Source organism: Glossina fuscipes, unplaced genomic scaffold (genome assembly GCF_014805625.2).
Source record: "Glossina fuscipes isolate IAEA_lab_2018 unplaced genomic scaffold, Yale_Gfus_2 1, whole genome shotgun sequence".
Lineage (NCBI taxonomy): Eukaryota > Metazoa > Arthropoda > Insecta > Diptera > Glossinidae > Glossina > Glossina fuscipes.
Genome location: NW_023998415.1, coordinates 30,128,574 through 30,148,482, shown reverse-complemented (window position 1 = coordinate 30,148,482; position 19,909 = coordinate 30,128,574). Strand labels below are relative to the sequence as shown.

General features: G+C 34.4%; 2 protein-coding genes across 5 annotated transcripts in view; one reads left to right on the top strand and one right to left on the bottom strand.

The window, feature by feature from the left end:
• The window catches only part of LOC119632167 (protein phosphatase 1 regulatory subunit 16A), a 48,475-nt gene extending 33,786 nt beyond the window's left edge, over positions 1-14,689 (bottom strand). The window contains exon 1 of one of the 2 annotated variants that reach the window (XM_038024949.1): positions 13,742-14,689. The gene's annotated coding sequence lies outside the window, so the exon portion shown is untranslated. The remainder of the gene's footprint in view (positions 1-13,741) is intronic. The other variant, XM_038024955.1, reaches the window with a different exon arrangement.
• Positions 14,690-16,282: 1,593 nt separating this feature from the next.
• On the top strand, positions 16,283-18,539 carry LOC119632168 (protein aurora borealis). 3 transcript variants are annotated; one of them, XM_038024957.1, is made up of 3 exons: positions 16,283-16,566; positions 16,639-16,724; positions 16,801-18,538. In XM_038024957.1, exons 1-3 carry the CDS (start codon positions 16,393-16,395, stop codon positions 18,362-18,364), a joined length of 1,824 nt encoding a protein of 607 aa, XP_037880885.1. In that variant the 5' UTR covers positions 16,283-16,392; the 3' UTR covers positions 18,365-18,538. The 3 variants fall into 3 exon arrangements, with proteins under 3 accessions (XP_037880885.1, XP_037880884.1, XP_037880886.1); XM_038024958.1 differs by having other exon boundaries at positions 16,284-16,557; XM_038024956.1 differs by having other exon boundaries at positions 16,283-16,724; positions 16,801-18,539.
• The last annotated feature ends 1,370 nt before the right edge of the window (positions 18,540-19,909 follow it).

Genomic DNA, 19,909 nt, shown 5'->3' with positions numbered 1-19,909 from the left:
AGACGTTTACATGCACGGGGAAAGATCTATCATACAAGAGGGAAAGTGACTATCATAAAAATTGACTGAAAACGCCATCTCGAACCGTTTCGCAGTAACGTAGTTTTGTTAGTTTCCATGCAAAAACAGGAGATTCTGTAGCGTATCGTGTCTGCCGATGCAAGGGACAGACGATCTATTATGAGCTACTGCAGTCATACTCCTCAAAAGGTCGCTCTTGCTTTTGTGTCGGCATCCGCCAAGCAATTAAATTTCACGAGACTCTCCTAAGTGTGACTGCGGCGTAATTTTTTTTGAACCCTTTATACTTTTATACGTGAGCTACGCGACAACCTTGTATTTCCTACACCGCCCTAAGATCTTTAGGAAACGACTTATTAAAGCAAACGTTCTTGATATTTGACTTTGGGTTAAAAACTATCTAAAAACTATCCTCAAACACAATTAATGTTGTTCTTCTCCCGATTCACTATAAAGACACTTGTGCTTTTAATTCCATCCACGCTGCAGTACTGCATATGTCTTATACATCATTACAAGCATTGAATGAATGAAATATTGTAGAATAAACTTTGGCTTTGTTTCGCTTTCAAGAAGAAACATTCATTTGCAATACCTTTAATTGTATTTATTATTGTTGTTATTGCTCTGATTGTAATTCTTTTCTGTTTTTTGTTTTTTTTTATTTTCTGCTTTTTTTTGTTATTACAGGCAAGTGTTGGAAAAGTTTTGTTAAACAAAACTGCTCTGCATTTACGGTATTTATAATACTCATCGCTAAAGAATTAGGATCGGTATAATAGATTTGCCCCTTCATTTGTGAAACTTTAGCGAACACACTTTAGCGAACACAGAACACTGCAACTTATAAGAGACATTGATTTGCTATCTGATACAGAACTCTCGCTCTTCGACTTGGTAAAGGGTAGAGCCTTCATTCTCACCTACGAATGATGAAACATCGAAAATTCGCCCTGAAGGCAGACGTAACAAAAACTCGAGAAGAAAAAATTATGGACAACGCAAGGTTGTCTGGCATCAACTTTGGATTGATAGCCTTTTAGATTAGCTTCTAGGAAAAAGCATATCAATCTTTAAGAATTTTATTCTACGAACTTTACACGCTCTTATGCCTTTATATGCTAGTTTTTTAAGGATACTGTAGCTGTTCGTTGTCATCCTGCGTTTGAAACGGCATCTCGTTAACTTTTAATGTTTATTCTTCGACAATAATTGGGAAAGAGGTAACAACTGTGGTGTTGATGCTTTAAGTATTCCAAACCAAGCGAGCATGGATGTATCTTTGAGGCATATTCTTACCATATTTGGTCTAACATAAGCCGTAAGAATTATTGCCTCCCTTAAAAGTGGCCCACTATGCATGAAAATTAGAGATAACCATTAAAATAAAATGCACAAAAAAATATCCCATAGTATCTACAGCAACATCAAATATGTATGTAACAGAAAGTAACATATAAAAAAAATATTAAAAAAAAAAAAACCACATGCTTTAATACTTGTTTTTTTTAACACCAGTATATAATTTCTTATCGTAATTGCAATAACAAGAACAAAAAACAAGAAAAAAGTTACGTTCGAATTGCAACGAAACTTCAGATACCTATCGCCTTAAATTAACGCGAATCCCAGTCTGTATTTCATTTTATAAGTCAGTCGATGGATTGCCGCAAACATATTAAAATTTGTTGTAGTTGTTTTTATCAAGAGTTTTTTCAATTCAATTTTTCGACTAGTGTAGGAGAAAAATGAGAAGAATAGGAATTTTACCAGCAAAAATGAAAGGGTATATATTTTTCGTAGATCTCTGCCCGGATTGCATTGGTTTGTCGCAAACGGAATAAGCAACAAGTATGTCATCCTATTTCGATGGCATAATTATAATAACAAGTTTTGAAAACAACTCCAGCTATCGCTTACGTTTCGTGCATTTATCTGTTTGCAATGACAATAATCACCACATTTACAATTGGTCGAGCGGGGGGGAGTCGTCGTCAGGTGATAGTGACGATGATAATGATTTTATTATACAATTTTTGATATTGATTTAAGAGACTTAATACGACTTTTTATACGACTGATTAGATTTTGATAAACTGCTGCGATCAAAATGATGTTATTATCAACCAGTCAATTAGCACTAATTTATGCATGCACGATCGATCCATCCATATGTAAAGCTTTTTTCAACTTTCAACTACTATAACACTAAAACATCAATAATCAATATCTCTATTATCGCAGCTTAGCGCGTGAACAGTTGGTTAGATTGAGAGGAGCATCCCATGGCCACTACAACTTTAATCTACAATATCAATTTAAGTGATTCGCCCATTGGCCAATTGGAATGACTTTTGATAGGACTTTGACAATTGCTTTGAGGTAATTATCTGCTACGCATGTTCGAGGACAAGACCCGGTACATTTTTCAACAAATTAATTTTGTTTTTATTGTCTTAATAAATGTTTTTTTTTTTTTTTTTTTTTTTTTTGCTTTTTTTAGAGTGGAGTAAACTCATTAACTGAAAGAAACATGTTTCTCGAAAGTTCAAGGTCTTCTCCAAAGGAGTGCGTACATGCATTACTTACATTAATTTTTCTCTACTAATATATAACGACGTCTGTAGTGTAGTCGTATCGGGACGACTATTGAGTAGATATGAAGCTAACATAAGGGATTCGAGAGGATTCGAGGATTGCGTCTGTTATAAAATTAGGAGAATTTTGATGAAGATTTTGATATTAATTATGAAGTCTATCATAAAATTTTATATTTCTTTTTACTTTTCCCCAATCGTATCGCCACACGTAAAGCCTAGTAACACAATTGCGCGCAATTGCATCTTCAATAGACGCAGTAAAAACGTGTAGCAAGAAAGCTCTACGATAAAGTCTTGGAGGCAGTTTTGCACCAAGCGACAAGCATTACTACAAAATTTATATCTATAGCATAACATTTGAAAAGTTTATGCGCGGTTTTCTCCAAACATTGAATTTTCCAACTTCTTTTACTCGCACTTTTCGGAAAATCTTCAAAGCAACATTTTCTGCGGATGCGTGTGCGCGGGGGTAAGTGCAATAATTACATTAATAAATTAATTTGGAGATCAATTGTTTTTTTTTTTTTGGTGGAAAATTGAACTTTTTTATCCAAACAATGATCAATCGCGTGAAAATCAATATTGAGATGAACATGAGAAATCCCATATGTACTGCAAACTCATATCAATTGAAAAAAAAAAGAACAGCAGATAGTCTTAGTTGTTAGTGATCATCCTACTCTTAGCCCTAGAATACATTGCTTTGGTCTAAATAAATTATCATAATCATGATAAGCCAGAAACTCCTTTTCCACGAATTTTACTTACAAAAAATTTGATCTAAAAAAATATATTCTTTTTTTGCGCGAACTGCTTTGGTCTAAACATTTTATTTATCCCGTAATGTATGTATGTAACAACCAAAAGGAAATTTCAGAAAGAGATATATAATATATAATATATATATATATATATATATATGATCAGCGCAAAATTCTGAGTTCATTTAGCCATGTCTGTCCGTCTGTGTGTTTGTGTGATTCGTGTTGTTGGCACATGTAGAAAGAGGAAATAAATTCTTAAATGAACTCTAACAAGAATTTTTTTGCACGACTTTTTTTACACGAATTTTTTGCAAACATATCCATCGTGTAAAAAGGGAATTAGGTGTAATAGTGATAACAATTTCTTTTTCTATAGTCGGCTAATAACGCCCTATTTCCAAATTCGCCGAAATCGCGATTCTTCCACTACATATTCATGGATATGGTAACCGGAAATGGCCACTTTAAAGGCGCGTATAAAAGATATCGTGCACACAGCGTATCCTCTGTAGGTTTGTCGCCCCATAAAATATTATCGCATAGCCGTTGAGTTTACTCAATCGCCCAATATATTGTTTATATGTGTGCTAAGCTTTTGTTTTTGCTAATCACACCTTTCATTTTGCTGCGATTTTGCAATCCATTGAATCAAAAATTATTTTTAACATTATGCGATTCAAACAAAGTTTCTTTGTCACAATTCACTGCAACTTTTACAGACGACATCGCTTTCATCATGTGAGGCAAAAGTGTGACTATCTAATTTATATAACATAAAGCATGTAAATAAATCCCAAAAGTTCTTTTTGATCAGGTGCGTTCCCATCGAACGTAACTATGCAAGCACACACAGCAAAAACATCAAGAAACTAGTGTTCGAGTTTCGCCATTTGAGCCTTAAAGTGTTGCCTCGAGACTTAACATCATGGGCGCTACGAAAGTGCATGATCGAATCAAGCGACAACATTCGTTGTAACGTAATCAGAAGTATATCATTCATCAGCGAGAATATTTTGAAAAAGAACAAGTAAGAAAATTATATTCGGTCGTAACCGAACCTTTTACACCCATCACCGTTATCCTAAAGAAAACAAGAAAAAGTAAGAGAACAAAATTTTCACGCTCTATAATAGGCAGTTGGGCAAAAAAGCCGGCTTCTTTCTTATTTTCGCAAAAAAAAAGTCTTTGTCGTTCAAACGCGTGAGCGTTATAGGCGAGACTTTTGAAAACTTAAGTCACTTTTAAATTCTTTTGCGAATATGCAAGGGATATCTTCATTTTCGCTAACTAGAAAATACTTACTAAAGCCATAGACTCTGCACAGTTGAGCAGACGGACACGCTTAGCTTCCAAATTTCAAATTTGCATCTGGCCAGGAATTTATATACTCTATGAGATTTTTAAAGCTTGCGTCTGCGCATTATAAAGGACCAAGGAAACAAAAAGTTAAATTTCGATACACTATAATATTGGGTGGGATAAATGTTTTCCGTTTTTATATACCTACTACAGCAGCATTGACCATAAACTATACGTTCACAAATTTCTATACATTTATCGGCTACAATTTTGAGGGTAATACGCAATAAACCAGTTTGTTTTTCCCTCTGAAAGACGGAGAGATATTCTCAGTTTAAGTAGTGCTGTGAGCGTGTCCTTCGACCAATTTGGCCCATTTTCAATACGAACCAGCGTGCAAGAGCTTCTTCTTTTTTTTTTTGCTTCGTGCAAAATTTTAACTCGATAACTTCATTTTTTGCGGTCGGGAGAATGTTTATAACGGACATTACGCAGACGGACACGCGAACATGCTTAAATCGATTCACAATTTGATTCTGATCAAAATAGATATTGACTGTGTCATTGTCCTTTGGTGATGTGCATAAATAAAAAAAAAGGATAAAAACTGTCAACGCTAACCGTTTGTTTTTGTTTTCCATTTTTAACTTGACTCAATCATCGTATGTGTGTGTGTGTGTATCGGAGTTGAAAAACTTTGACAAACTCATTATACTTGCTATAGCTGTTGATTGATATTATTATTCTCCTATCGTGACGTTGACGTTGCCTTCTCCCAACGGTATACTATACAGCATATGCATACCTGATGGATAAAAAAAAAAAAAAAAAAATCACTGAAAAATAGTCAAATTATCAGAGAGTAGAGAAAATAGGGGAGGAAATTTTATTTTTAAAAATTTTGAATATTTTTAATTTGGATTCTAATGTAAGATTTTATACAAATTGTTAGTTTCTTGTTACTTATTGACTTGGCATCAAAGAAAGAAGACTTGGTGTACTCTCCTACCACCCCCTTTTTAGCTCTTCTTTGATCAGAAAGTAGGCAGAAAGGCAGCAAAGTGAAGAAACAAATCGATTTTTATTTTTTATTTCGTCATCCTAGTTCCACAATGTACTCGTTGCCCGATATAATTTTTTGCAAATTTTTTGAATTACATCATATTTGTTAACAGAAAAACAAATGTTTGCGATTGAGTGAATAAGAAACTGTAGAAACTTGTATCAGACGCCTAAACAGCTTTATTAATAATTTTTTTTTTTTTTTTTTTTTTTTTTTTTGCTCACATTATATCTCAGCAATTTTGAATAAAATGCATTTTCAATTAATTTTTTTTTTTTTTTTGCATGCATATGCATATGGCATATTCATAGGTAGAAGCACAGGTAGGTACAAGATTACCGAGATTAGATAAAGATTACCTAGAAGTGTTGTATAGCGAAAGTAGCGTTTAGTGCTTTAATATTCAATGTCTCATGAGAACTTTCCCCAACTTTTTCTTAAATACCCGGCGAACCGATCCGAGTTTTGAGATGGAAGAGAAAATCCAAGCAAGCAGTTCCGCAAAAGGTGGGGCTCTTCGCGTGTTTGAAGAAGCACGAGGTAAGCTTTTCCCATTCAAACCACTACCGGCTAAGAAAGGCATTAAATCGAATTTGTATGTAGGCTTTCTTGCAATAAAAAAAACTATGTGTGTGTGTGTGTGTGTGTGTGAAAATTGTTTTAGTATTTTTTAAAATATCCTCCTTTGTGATCTGCGCACCTTTCCATACGTTCGAACTATACTTTTTAGCATTTTTTTACGTGAGGTCTAAAGATGATCGTGTAATAATGTATATATGGTGATGGAACCAATACTTAAGGTTGCCTCATTCTCACCGTATATCGCATGTTCACCTTGCTTTATCAGTTCTTGCACAGCATCGGTGTTTCCAGGCATTATATGTAACTTCGGATCACCTTTATAACTTGCCCTAATGAACGAACGACGGCCACGATTCAACTAATTATACTAGCGTTTCATAACGCGAAGGTATTGTCCTTCATCGTCAAAAGGGGAAGCAAGTTGATCGATGGCCCCTTTTCTTGATAATCTAAATCGAAAGTCATAAAAAATCATCGCACGAACATTTTTGTGAATTAATTCTACTTCTTCGTTGGACCGCAAATTTCAAGCATCGCAATCACAAATCGTATCCAAGTGACAAAATATATGATCAAAAATGTTAAACTTTATAGCGGGAACTTCAACACGGGCACCTAAAAACACTACTAACAAAATTACGTATACGTCCGTGTAACGTACAATTAAGTAACGGCACACTATTTAGTTCTTCAAGATCTACCGCGAGCGATGAAACTACAACGCTTGAGTTGATGAAAGCTGCTCCTCGCTCCCAGGAAATACGATACTCGTTCTCCTGCTTTCCTTTTTTACGCCCATCTCGCCTTGTGTTTTCGATTTCATAAAAGTGTTTCCAAGCTAAGCAAATTGATAGCGAAAGATGCTCTATTCATATCTCTCTGTCTGTCTGCCCGATTATTCGGCAAAGTAGGCACTAAATTGTGTTAGTAATTGTGCAGTAACTGGCCAGGAAGCTGAATATCGGGTAAATTATTAGTTTTGAAAATATAATAAGACATTAAGTGTCCGGAGAAACCTGAAAGTTCTTAAGGGATAGTTTAGAGTTTAAGAGGCATTTACCTAAAATGGTGTTAACTAAGGTTACAAGTGAATTTAATAAAACGACACTTACTTACAAAAAAAAAAAAAAAAAAACGCTGTACAAAAACAACATTATTTCTTATGCACTAAATAAAATAGGCTGTGAAAGAAGCACAGCCTAGTTTTGCTATGCAAATAGCCAAGTAAGTAGTAACTGACTGCGGCGGCATAGGCGTAATATGAAGTATTTGTTGGAAAATAGGGAGAAAAGAGAGAGAGAAAAAAAAGAAAGAATGAAATGTGAAAATAATACACAAAAAAAAAAAAAAAAAAAAAAAACAGATACCAGAACCGAAACAGAAAGCAGCAAGAGCAACTAAAACTTTAACATCAACTGCACAAAATAGCTGATTTCAAACTAATGGGATTAAGCTCAACTAGCTTGAAATGGTTAAAACTTTCAGAGTGTGGCTACATGGCAAACAAACGTCAAATTCTGCACTCTTTATCATTTTCCGTTTTCTTGCAATATAAAGCTTAAATACATTATATATATATATATATATATATAGAACGTACATAGACGTCCAATACATGCATGATATACAAACATAGTTTAATGTGCTTCACAAGTGCTGTTTAAACAACACCAAATTTAATTAAAACAACTGCCAGTTAAGTTGTGCCTTAAATAGCACCAAACAAGTAGAAAACCAAAGCACTAAGCTGTATGTCATACAGTAATAGAATAATATTGCAAAATATCACACAACAATACATTTCTGTATGCTATTATATATGTATATATATATATATACATATACCCTATATTGTATACATTAAGTGTACATATAAGCAATTCACTTTTAAACGTTTTCGCGACAATTACTTTGTATACGATTTTGGCGAATTAACACGTGTTTACCCTGAAAATTGATCAAGAAACTTAAATTCTTTCAGATCGCAAGGACGATGTAAAATAATTGAAAAGAATTTTAATTGGTCTCGCCACTTCCGATAGGTGCCCTAATATTGCCAAATGTATACTAATCAGAAATACTTTTATGGTATATGTAAATTTATTCATATCAGCTTTCCTTCGCTCCTAACCAGTTTCACTATTTTTGATCAACCACTCATTGTGCATGGCAATCAGAAGTATTTGAAGAAGTAATCTCTGAAAGCGAGAGCATTTGAACGACCGGAAAATTTTGCCTTCTTTTTCTGACGTTCGCTTCACCTTGTTAGCTAATGCGGACAAGCTTAAGGAAAAATGGAAATAAATTTTCACTTATGCTTTAAGGGCTTTTGCTTAATGTCACATTTTTCGACATCAATAGGAGACCATCCTTTGTTGCAGTTAGTTTTGATTTTTTTTTTTTTTTTTTTTCATTACTTTCATGTTTTCGGGTTCTTTCGGCAACTTGACGAAAGAAAATTTTAATACGAAAAATACGTTTGTGAACCCACACAACCTTCAAGTAGTGATCTTCTCATCGTACCTAATGTCTTCGTAGGAGGCGCTTGTAGGAGGCATCCAACTAAAGGCTGATTACAGAAAAAAAAAAAAGCATGTCCGTCCGTCACACTTATGCAAAGCTCCCTTTAGTCGCGTGCAGCTGGCATAGGAATCTGAGTCCAAGTACTTTGATATATGCCAATTATACCAAATTTTATAAGCAACAAAGTAATAGAGAAAGTAGTATGTCCCTACCCTTACCAGGCGCGCATTTAAGTTCATTTAAACGGAAGAATAATACGTTTACGATGCTCACATGTGGGTGACGTCTAGCTTGTCTGGGATGAATTGACAGGTGTCAAATTAAAAGCTGAATAGCTTTTAAACGGCAAACGTGCATTCGTCTTTTTCTCGAATCCGTTAGAATATCTTGCAAATCGCAAGGAACTTTTTATTCCACACTATTATTATTGAAAGTTGTGAAGTTAATGAAGTTGTGACGAAGTGACTCTAAAGGATCAAAATTTCAAATAGGTTATAAAAAGTATTGACCCACGTAGCGAATTAAAAAACATAATATTGATGTAAAAAACACATACATTTCTTTCAATTAATGCCTACTCAAAAATGTGTACGAATTTCTTATCATGCCGTAGTCCACCCTACCATACCGTACCCTTAAATTAGGCTCAAGTCGCCGATGGTAATGTTTTTAATATTTTATTTTCCTTCGTTCTAATCTTTATTAACTATTATCTCTTTTTCATTATCTGCTTTTCTTTTTCCATTATTGTTAATTATCTATTAAACTTGTTTGCCTTGATAATATGTTTTATGTTTTTTGTTTTTTGTTTTTTCTTTCGTTATTTCATACTCTACTCTGTCGAAAGATGAAAGTATACTAGATTCGTTGTTCTGTTTGCGCAAAGCGCAAACCTATGCCTCACAGACATCTAATAAAATGTACAGAACTTTTTTTTAAATAGTTAATCGTCTGTGCCTTAATTTGCTTTTATAATTTAAAGGCTCAAAATATCTAATAAACTGGGCAGACGTTCGCATTCAACAAAATGCTTAGGTAAGAAAATCTATTATATCTTCTTATGCACTGTATGTATATAATATGAAGGGTATCGAGAATTCGTCTTGAATGCGATTATAACTTCCTTTGCTTGCTTTATTTTATATTTCAATTTTTCAAGTCTCTTATTAAGAGCGACCAACTTCTGAAGAAAATTAAAAATTCTTTTTTACTTGCTGTTAGTTTTTAAAGGAACATGAGGCAGATGCTTCAACTTGCAACATATAACTTTTGTTTTCGTGCTGCATGCTGCTATGTCACTTTGTATTAGCATGTCCTGGGGTATTTTATAAATCCCTCTCTTACTTCCTCGTATTCATAAACTCACTCTTCAACTGAACACTCCATAAGGTAGTTTTGCTTTTCAACTTACAATTATATAAATAATTTCTAGTTAAAGTGTAGCCATCATCACAGAAGCTGGCTGAGCGCCAGGTAAAACATGTTAATGTACATTATAATATTGTAAATGAACTATTGTTTACTACAGCGACCTATCTGCATAACAATGTAATCGCTCGAGAGCATTCCCCTTTATATAATTTTATTGAATTTATGTATTATAGTGCGTTTGCGCTCATAATGGTTTCTGCAATTTCAAAGATTACCGTACTCGCCACACTTTTAGCTAAACTCGTTTGCTCATCAATTGTAACCAAAGTAATGAAAACACCAGAGATAGCATCTATCCCAATGATAGCATCTGGGTAAATAGACATTTATATTTTCGCTTAGATGTCAAAGATTGAAGTTAAGATGAACACGACGACGCTGATCCCATAGCACAATAGGCCGGTTTGCTCATGTCTGGCGTGGTACTAAACTTATTTGTGGTATCGGGCATTGTGTGATAGTTGTGGCCAATTTCCTATTTCACTAATATTGGCCTCCATTCAATTCTAACAAGCTTACAGTGTTCGCAATAAGCTTCGTCTTTATTTCGCTTGATTTCGTTACATCTTAGCAGAGATATGCGATTAGGAATTCGATTGAATGCATTTTTGTAAATCAGAACAAGCGGCATTGAGTTGTCGAGCCTTTTCTATGATCAGTTTTCCTAAATGATTTAAAGCTACGCGCAAAGAGATGTTTTGATCGTTAGCCATAGGAAAACCATCTACATCTAGGTTTGCTTTACTTTCACTGGCAAGTCACGTACGTTTTCTTAGCTTTTCGTTTCATAAATCTGTTTCTGTTGTAGACATCGCAACTCTTTTTCGCAATTAATACGTTTAATACCAGAGCTGTGAAATGTATTGCAATTTGATGAATGTTAACAGAAAACCGAGGCCCTTTAGTCTTTTCGTTAAAAATTATAAGACCTTCTCGACAACTGTTAGCTTAATAAGTAAAATCATATTTTTAAATAATCTCTGAACCGTCTTCCCTACAGCATCAATGAATGCCTAAACAATTTTCTAATATTATTATACTTCTGTTCTGAAACTGCGTGTTTTCATTAGAGAAATTTATGATGCCATGTAAGTATTTGGGCCGTAGCGTAACGAAATTGTAAGAATTATTGCTTCCTGAATATGGCTTATCAGCGAAAGAATGCCACGATAGATAGGATTGACGTCATTTCGCCTTACATACTAATCAGAAACACTTACGCTCCGTAACGCTTTGTCTTCCGGAAGTGAGAGAGTTAGTATATAAGACTGTCTTTGGTCTATTGTCAGCGTGGAAAAATTCGGCTCTATCTAGCAAAAAACTCGTCTTAGATCAAATAGCAGCACTTTGTCGGCAGACGTTATTCCTTCTGATTGACACTGGTTTCAATTGGTGCCATATTGTCCGTCCAATCATGACTTTCATTTTTTATGGCAATCAGAAAAATATTGAACACTTACGTAGATAGACGCAAAAGGCTAATTGTGCTTTCTGCACGAAATCCATATTCTGCCTAAGAGACAGACAATGGTTTGAATAAAATATCGTTTGGCCACTTGTTTTTATAATATACGTTCAATTTTAATCAAAAAACCAAAAGCAGAAATTTGCACCCTTGCACCCTGCACAAGTTTAACATCTATCCGATATCCAGATAAGCAGTGAATTATTTAATCTTACTTATTGACATGATAGAGCAAATACTGCAAAGGCGAAATGGCTGATTTAAAAATTTTCTAAATCAATGTCAATTAGTAGAGAGATTCGTTGCAATCATTTCACTTTTGATGTTTTAAAATGCAAGTCTTTTTTCATATATATGAAAGTGCGTGAAAATGAAAACAAAAAACAAATGCAATTATTTTACTCAACTCAGATAAACGGGTATAATAATGATGACTTGAAAATACATGTCAGTATGCCGGAGAGCCTGAAGAGAGAGATAAGGTAATTGGATGGCAAGGTGCAGCACTAATAATCATCATACAGGACTTTGAGTAGAGTATGTTTTTGATAGCGACTGCAAAAAATAACAACAAAAAAATCTGGTAAAACCAGATGCGCGAACATAACTTTCTCACAGCTACGCACTTGTGTTAGCCATGCAGATCTTTTTTTAATAAAATCATGTAAAAATTAAAAGTTAAAAGTAAAGCGTACACGCACGCATCGTATAGTGTAAATAGTTCAAGAAAAAAGCGAGAAAAGTTAAGAAAATAATCACAAAACTGAAAACAAGCAAATCAGAAAATGATATCAATATAAAACGATATACGAGACGAATCATGCGATACCAGTCCTGAAAAGTAGGTATATACATGAACACCACTTAATTTTTTAAATTGATTTCAAACCAATTGTATAAACATTTTTATATAACTTTGATTAACCTTTATATGCTTTAGTATATATACGAGTGTGCTAATGAAAATGTTTTCATATATTTTGTTTGTTTTCTAGTTGTCATCGCAGAATGCGCAGACGAACTCGGCCTATTCCCGAAGCACGACTGCGAAAACGGACAAAGTATTTAAGTATATATTTATTTATTTATTTATTTATCATATACATAAAGGTGCTTAGTTTCGGCATTATTTACTTTATCTGACGTAAATCCATTTCAAGCTTTACATTGCCTAAGATGTTGCCTATATATATATATACCTAATTGAAAGTTTGTTTCCTTACTTCTGGGCGTTGCAAAAGGAACGACAAAGTTAATATATTCTCGGATGTCGACGACTTCACCAGTGTGCAGCTTTTGCTTGATGTTAGTAACTACAAGCTCAGGAAAGTGGTTTAGCTTAGAAACACTGATACACATAAGCAACTAACGTAGATAAATGTAACATTTACACTCGCACCGAATGATTAGGATTACTCAGTAAAAAAAAGCGGCAGAAATCGTACAATGTATGTTCTTGCACTAGGCGTGTCGTTCGTCCATTCATTGATTTCCGTGTTCATTACATATATATTTTCCTTGCTATTTCAACTGGCATGCTCGGAAATGCTTTCGCAAAATTAAAAATCTAAGATAATTAAATGTAAAGAAAAGAAGGGCATTTTTGAGTTTAATATTTGGCTTGATGATCAATAATCAGAGAACTTCAATAATATGTCTTTATATGCGTTAATATTAATTCTTTTGATAAGCTATTAATTACGGTAACGAGCGGTATTGTTTGTTACTTCTTCTCGAACTTTTTCAAATCGTGAATTATTACCAAAAACCCAATATTTAATGTTATTCTGGTATTTAACTTTCGATTAATTTATATAATTGAACTATTACGCCCGATTCACAGTCCCTTCCCCGCAATTTTCTCAGAACTGCAAAGACGTTCGTGTGGGACCTTACAATGATTAAGTATGTTTGCGCATATGCGAGTCTTGCGAGCAAACTTATAAAATTAGTACATTTTCCCCAGTAGTGGACACGAAGAATAAGTACTTACCAGTAGTTGAATAGAAGCGACAGGTACTTGATTATCAGTCATGTGATGAGATACAAATTAACAGTTTTAATAAAAACAAAGAATGTACGCATACAGTGGCTCGCAAGAGTAATGGGCAAATCGAGTTGAGAACATTTTTAGGTAATAAAAAAACAAAAGTGTTAACAAAAACTCGTAAGATGGAAGAGCAATGTACGAGACTTTTCTGTTTGTACTTTTGTTTCAGTTTTTCAACAAAATTGATTAGTTATTTTTAACGAGCAGCGGCTACTGCTACTATGATTATGATTCACTGCATACAACGATTGGTAAATATTTTTTAAAAAAGTTTTTAAATTTATCATTCATATATATTTTTGCACTTTTATAAAAATTTACATCTAATGTAAATGTTTTCTTTATTTTTTACACGCAAACGCACACTTGCAAACTACTCTTTGAATGTGTTAACAGGTGGGGTGAGGCAATGAAAATTTAAAATACGTAGTTGTAACAGGAACATACGTGAACATTCAGCTCATTAATAAGTTTATAATGCAGATGTAGAAAAAACTTTCGCCTGTTGCGCTGGCGCTCTTCATCACAATCTCTGCTGGTGCTTTATTGGAGCTCTACACATCACTGACCACAAAAAATATTTGGCGAAATAATGATATTATTAAATCACTAAAGACTGAAAAATGTAAAGTTAGAACCACTTTATTAACTTTAACAAGCATATAAAGGCAATGCAAATAAATTTAGTAATGACTGAAATATCGTAAACAAGTTTCTAAATCGTATATAAGAAATTATTTCATACATATATGGACTGACAACTGGCGTTAGAAAAGTGATTGTCTAAATAAGTTTCAATATTGGCAGCTATTGAGAGCTAACACATGCACTGATATTTGCTTAAATTTTCGATGGATTCGTTTTGCATTAACACATATACTTTAAGACAATTTTTATATAAACATTTTTTTCTTTATTAATTCAAACTACTTCGTTAACAATCGCTGAAAGACGCTTTCATTTATATAAACGAAAAACCGCTCTAATACACGCCATTGAATGTGCAGATACGGCCAAACAAATGAGCAACCACGCATAAAACTCCATAAGGAAATAATGAAAATATTTCAGCCAGCTGTCAGTATTGCCAGAAGCAGAGAACTATGCGGACATTTTGACTATATGACTGCCTAAACTTTGTTGTTTATTTTGTTTCGCATTCTACATTTTTGTGTAGTTGAACGCTGGTGGATTGTAGTTTGTGTAATTTGTAACTCGTGCATATCTCATAATATTAGTATGAATAGTGTAAGAATTTAGACAAGGAAAAATCTGGCGTCGTTTTATATGTATCGATCTCGTCCTCATCTGGTCATAGTTAGCTTTCAATTATGAAACTTAAAACTAATTATTTACTTTACAAGGCAGATAAAATTCGATGTAATATATTGCAACGATTATACTGAATATTAACAAAAGTATCAGAAGATTAATTGATAAGGTTTGAATTTCGTTTGGTTTTAAGTGTTCCATTTCTTCGATCCCGTAAATGGGAACCTATATTCAATTATGGCAACACAGAAAAGACTTAAAAATTTTTTTCGGGTTAAGTCGGATAGCAACATTAGCATGTCAAAGTACTTTTACGGTGACAACACAATTGACTTTGATACATTAAAAGTAATGAATGTGCATATATAGAAATTTTTGGGTATTTCATGCAAGCACATTGCTCAACTTTTTATTAGATTTCGTTGAGATTAGCTACTCACACGGATTTTATGGAATCAAGCAAATAATACGAAAAAGAAACAGAAAATTAAAAAAAAAAAATAAAGCCGATTTCTTTCAAATTTAAAAATAAACTGTCATATATTGCTATTAAAGTGTAGTTTCCAAATTTCAGGTTCAGTGTTTTATTTTGCAAAGCAACTAATTTATGGAATTAAATACATATATTAGACTAATGCAGTAAGAAAAGTCCCGTATGTTATTAAAATCTTTGGATTTTTTTACTTACATATTTTCTGGGAAGTGCGGTATATTTAGCTACCAAATATCTTGACTATATTCTACCGTCGTGAGCTGAGTATCAAAGAAATGATCATCCATGCATGAGCAAGTAAATGATTTTTAGATCTGAATATTTACGGAGCTTATTTGCGATACGCTCATATAGTATACCAAAAAATTTCACACTCATTCTTGTAGTATATTGGAGACCTTCATAGCCGTCCAAATACTGTTATAAGAACTTCGTCAATATCCTGGGTTTAAAAAGGGTGTGTTATCCCACATCTCCTATTTTAATTCTTTCAGTAAATCTACCGTTATACTATTTCTTTAATATCGTTTTTTTAATTCTTTATTTCACTAATTAATTTGACATTAAAAATATTTGCATTTATTTATATATTGCTTGTCTACATTTATGCTGATTTCTGTATTTTTACTTCTCAAACAAAGTGAGCGTTGCTCTAGTTGTGATTGATTTCTGTATTTTTGCTTTTGCTTGACATAGTGCGACATTCACTTTTTCAGCTATTTACGATCTGGTATGCTTAAAAGCGCGTATGGTTTACTTGTGCTGTGTTTTGCCCTTGTTTTTTTTAAACTTCTTTAACGAAACTTGTTAATGAAAATTGTTCGAAGTGATGGATGTGGAAGAATACAAATCGCCGCAAAGAGTGATAACTGCAACAATCTGGCCCCAGTTAGCACAAACCATGAAAAATGCAGAGGATACACCAAAAAATCTTGGTTCACATAAAAAAGCAATACATCCACGTTCACCCAAAGCGGGAGGTCTCAGCTGTACGGTAAGTTCAGTAAGTTCATCAAACTTTGTCCCGGCTCCAACATTAAATTCTGTGCATTCGATCACAATGCCACATTCTCAGACACCGCCAGCGAAGCGGCACCAAAAAGTAAGGAATCCTTTTGAGGCAGCACTGACGGATAGACTGCATTTGCCACTAATTGCCAGGTAAATTTTCTCAGTTAAAAAAAGGCATACATACATGTTATGTCTATGAATAAACTTTAATTGATTAACTCTACAGTCCTTCTTTATTCCGCCCGTCTACTCCACAAATGTCTTCGACCCAATTTGAGTGGACCATTGATGAGATGTCTAGCCTAAAACCTGCTCATGTAGAAGCTCACGAGACTCAATTTCAAGATTCTCCAGATCCGGACTTGGAGGCTAAAGCTCAATTGGCCATAAGTTCCTACTTTAAGGAGCAACAAATTGTTCCAAGCCCAGTGTTTTGTCCATTAAGAAATCATCGCATCATTTTATCGGAATTAAACGGCAACACTCCCATCTCCAAGCCGGGGCGACGAATACGCGATTGCAGTTCCCAAACCGAACTGACGTTGCCTCCAACACTCCCTCCTGCTTTGGAATTAGCTTTAAAACCATATTTTCAACCTCATTTAGCTGGTGTTGGGGTTGAATGGGAAAAAAAATTTACGGGCCCATTTAACAATAATAATAATTGGAATGATTTGTCATTAAGACGCAAATTGTTTGATATGCAGAATATTATGCTTGTTGAGAATGACACAAATCCTTTAGTTCAAACATCTTGTGCAAAAACGGAGCAATGTGCCAATACTAGTTCTTCTTCAATAACTTCTACTGCTCAACATTCGGCCATAATAGGTAAATTATCGGATTCTTCGGATAAGAGTTCGTTTGGATCGTTGTCGCCTATATCAACTTTCGAAAGCTTATCACCACTTAACACAGGAAGCGCTAAAAACCGTACAATGCGTACAATTGATTTTGCTAATGAAATAGGCGAGCAACTGTCACCAATACATCCACCTGGTATGTCTAAGAAGCACATAAACGTAGACAACTGTACAAATAACGAAAAGAACAATGCTGTTACTGAAACGGCAGATTTATCGCAAAGCGACAACAAACCTAAACAAAAATTCACACCAGAAAGAAGTTCATCGCCTTTGCTCGCCTATGTGGCTAATAAAAACATCACTGAATCTTCGGCAGATAGTTTCACGGTAAAGATCAGTCGTCTTAAGGTTAATAGCAGTCAAAAATTGGAATCTAACACGATGGTTAGCAAAGTTTTCGCGAAAGAGTTAGATCTGTCAATAAATCCGGATGACACGGATGAACTTTTAGAAGACACCTTTGATATGGAAGAAATGCAATATTCTCAACTATCGGCAATAAGTTCAACTTCTTCCAATTCCGATACACCTAGAGGAAAAAGACGCTCAGCTAGCCGCAAAAATCTATCCGAATCGTTTTCAGCTAATTTGCTGAACGGCGAGCAAGATGAGAATATTGCAAATTGTGATGGGTATACTACTACTCAAAAGGTCAAGGATATGGTTATAAAAAAACACACTCTCTTTCAAGAAACTTTAGTCAACCACATTATTAGTTCAGACGCTTTTGCGAAAAATATTGAAAAACCACCCATTACGAATTGCTCACCGGAAAAGAACTCAACGATTTTTCGAACAGATAGTGGGTTCAATGAAATATCCAATAATAACACATCGTCCTCTTGTGAAGCCATGCTGGAGAAAGCTGAAGACACAGACTATACAATGACGTGCATTTGTGCTTCACCATTTAAAAAGGACTAAAAAAGCTTCAAAAATATTGAAGACTTGTTTTATTAATGACATGAAGTGTACCTCGCGTACATATTTTCCGAGATTTTTTTTTTATTTTTTTTTTCAAAGACTAATAAAAGTCATATAGTAAACTCCATTACGCTTTTACTTTAGACGGCTTTTAAGGATACTCAACACAAATAAACCATCCCACCTGAGTTACATTTAATTTAACTTAAAAGGAAAAAATAAAAATTTTATACGATAATACATTTTGTTTTCCTTATATTATGCACCGTTTTGTTGTATGATTTGTTGCCATTTTAAAGGTAACTTCAAAATGCCTCTCTCATAGAAGTCCTGGTCTCTATTTGCAAAAAACTCTCGTAGTCGATTTTCACAATCCTCCCTAGATTCCAATTTTTCATCATTAAAGAAATTTTGCAATGCAAGAAAAAGATGATAATCGCTTGGTGCCAAGTCCGGACTGTATGGCGGATGCATTAAAACTTCCCAACCAAGCTCCCGAAGTTTCTGGCGAGTCACTGTAGATGTGTGTGGCCTAGCGTTGTCCTGGTGGAACACGACACCTCTCCTGTTGGCCAATTCTGGCCGTTTCTGGTCAATCGCTATTTTCAAACGGTCCAGTTGTTGACAGTAGAGATCAGAATTTAGCGTTTGGCCATATGGAAGCAACTCATAATAAATAATCCCCTTCCAGTCCCACCAAATGCATAGCAAAACTTTCCTGGCCGTTTGAGGTGCTTCACCGCTCTTTGACCACGATCGTTTTCGCACAGGGTTATCGTATGTGATTCATTTCTCATCTCCAGTCACCATCTGTTTAAGAAATGGGTCTATCTCATTCCGTTTGGCCAAGGTTTCGCAGATGGAAATTCGATCCATCATGTTTTTTTCTGTTAATTGGTGTGGCACCCAAACATCGAACTTCTTTTTCAATCGCTTTTACTTAAGCTATATTAAATAGAAATTGAAACGTTTAGACCAAACAAGCTCTGATATGATGATTCTACAGTAATCTGTCCAAAGACTTGTCATATATATATACATATTACATGAATCATTGCGGGCTAACACAAGGTTAGCTCGCGAAAAGACTAATCTCTATTTGCCATTTTTAGGCCGCCGATCCAAGATGTTTTTGTTTTTCGATCGGCATTTTTCAAAAAAAAAAAAGGTAATATGCTCGTGATTCAATTTAATTGATAACGAGGGAAAATTTCCTGCCGGTTTGCATATAACATCAATACGTCATGTTTGTCCGGAAATCACTCGTATACTCGTTGTTAAGACGGTCAGACGAATCTTACTTGGGCGTTGAGAGTAAAATAATATGTTTTTGAAACAAGCCAGACCTATGATGAAATTTAAAAAATTTGTGAGGTGGGCTGCGGGTTTTTTAATTTTGTAATTTTATGAAAATCCAGAAATTCCGACGAATATCGATGCTTCCATACGAGCGAAATTGCAGATAAACCAGTTACACTGATCCTGTGTTTTAATCAATTTGCCTTAGATTGCTAATGCTTCTACTCATGGCAACTCTTAGAGATT

What these genes read in the sequence shown, in the direction of transcription:
- LOC119632168 (XM_038024956.1), top strand. Translation starts at nt 16,393, where the DNA reads ATGGATGTGGAAGAATACAAATCGCCGCAAAGAGTGATAACTGCAACA. An exon ending in CATTTGCCACTAATTGCCAG is followed by an intron (nt 16,725 to 16,800) that starts GTAAATTTTCTC and finishes TTAACTCTACAG; the next exon opens with TCCTTCTTTATTCCGCCCGT.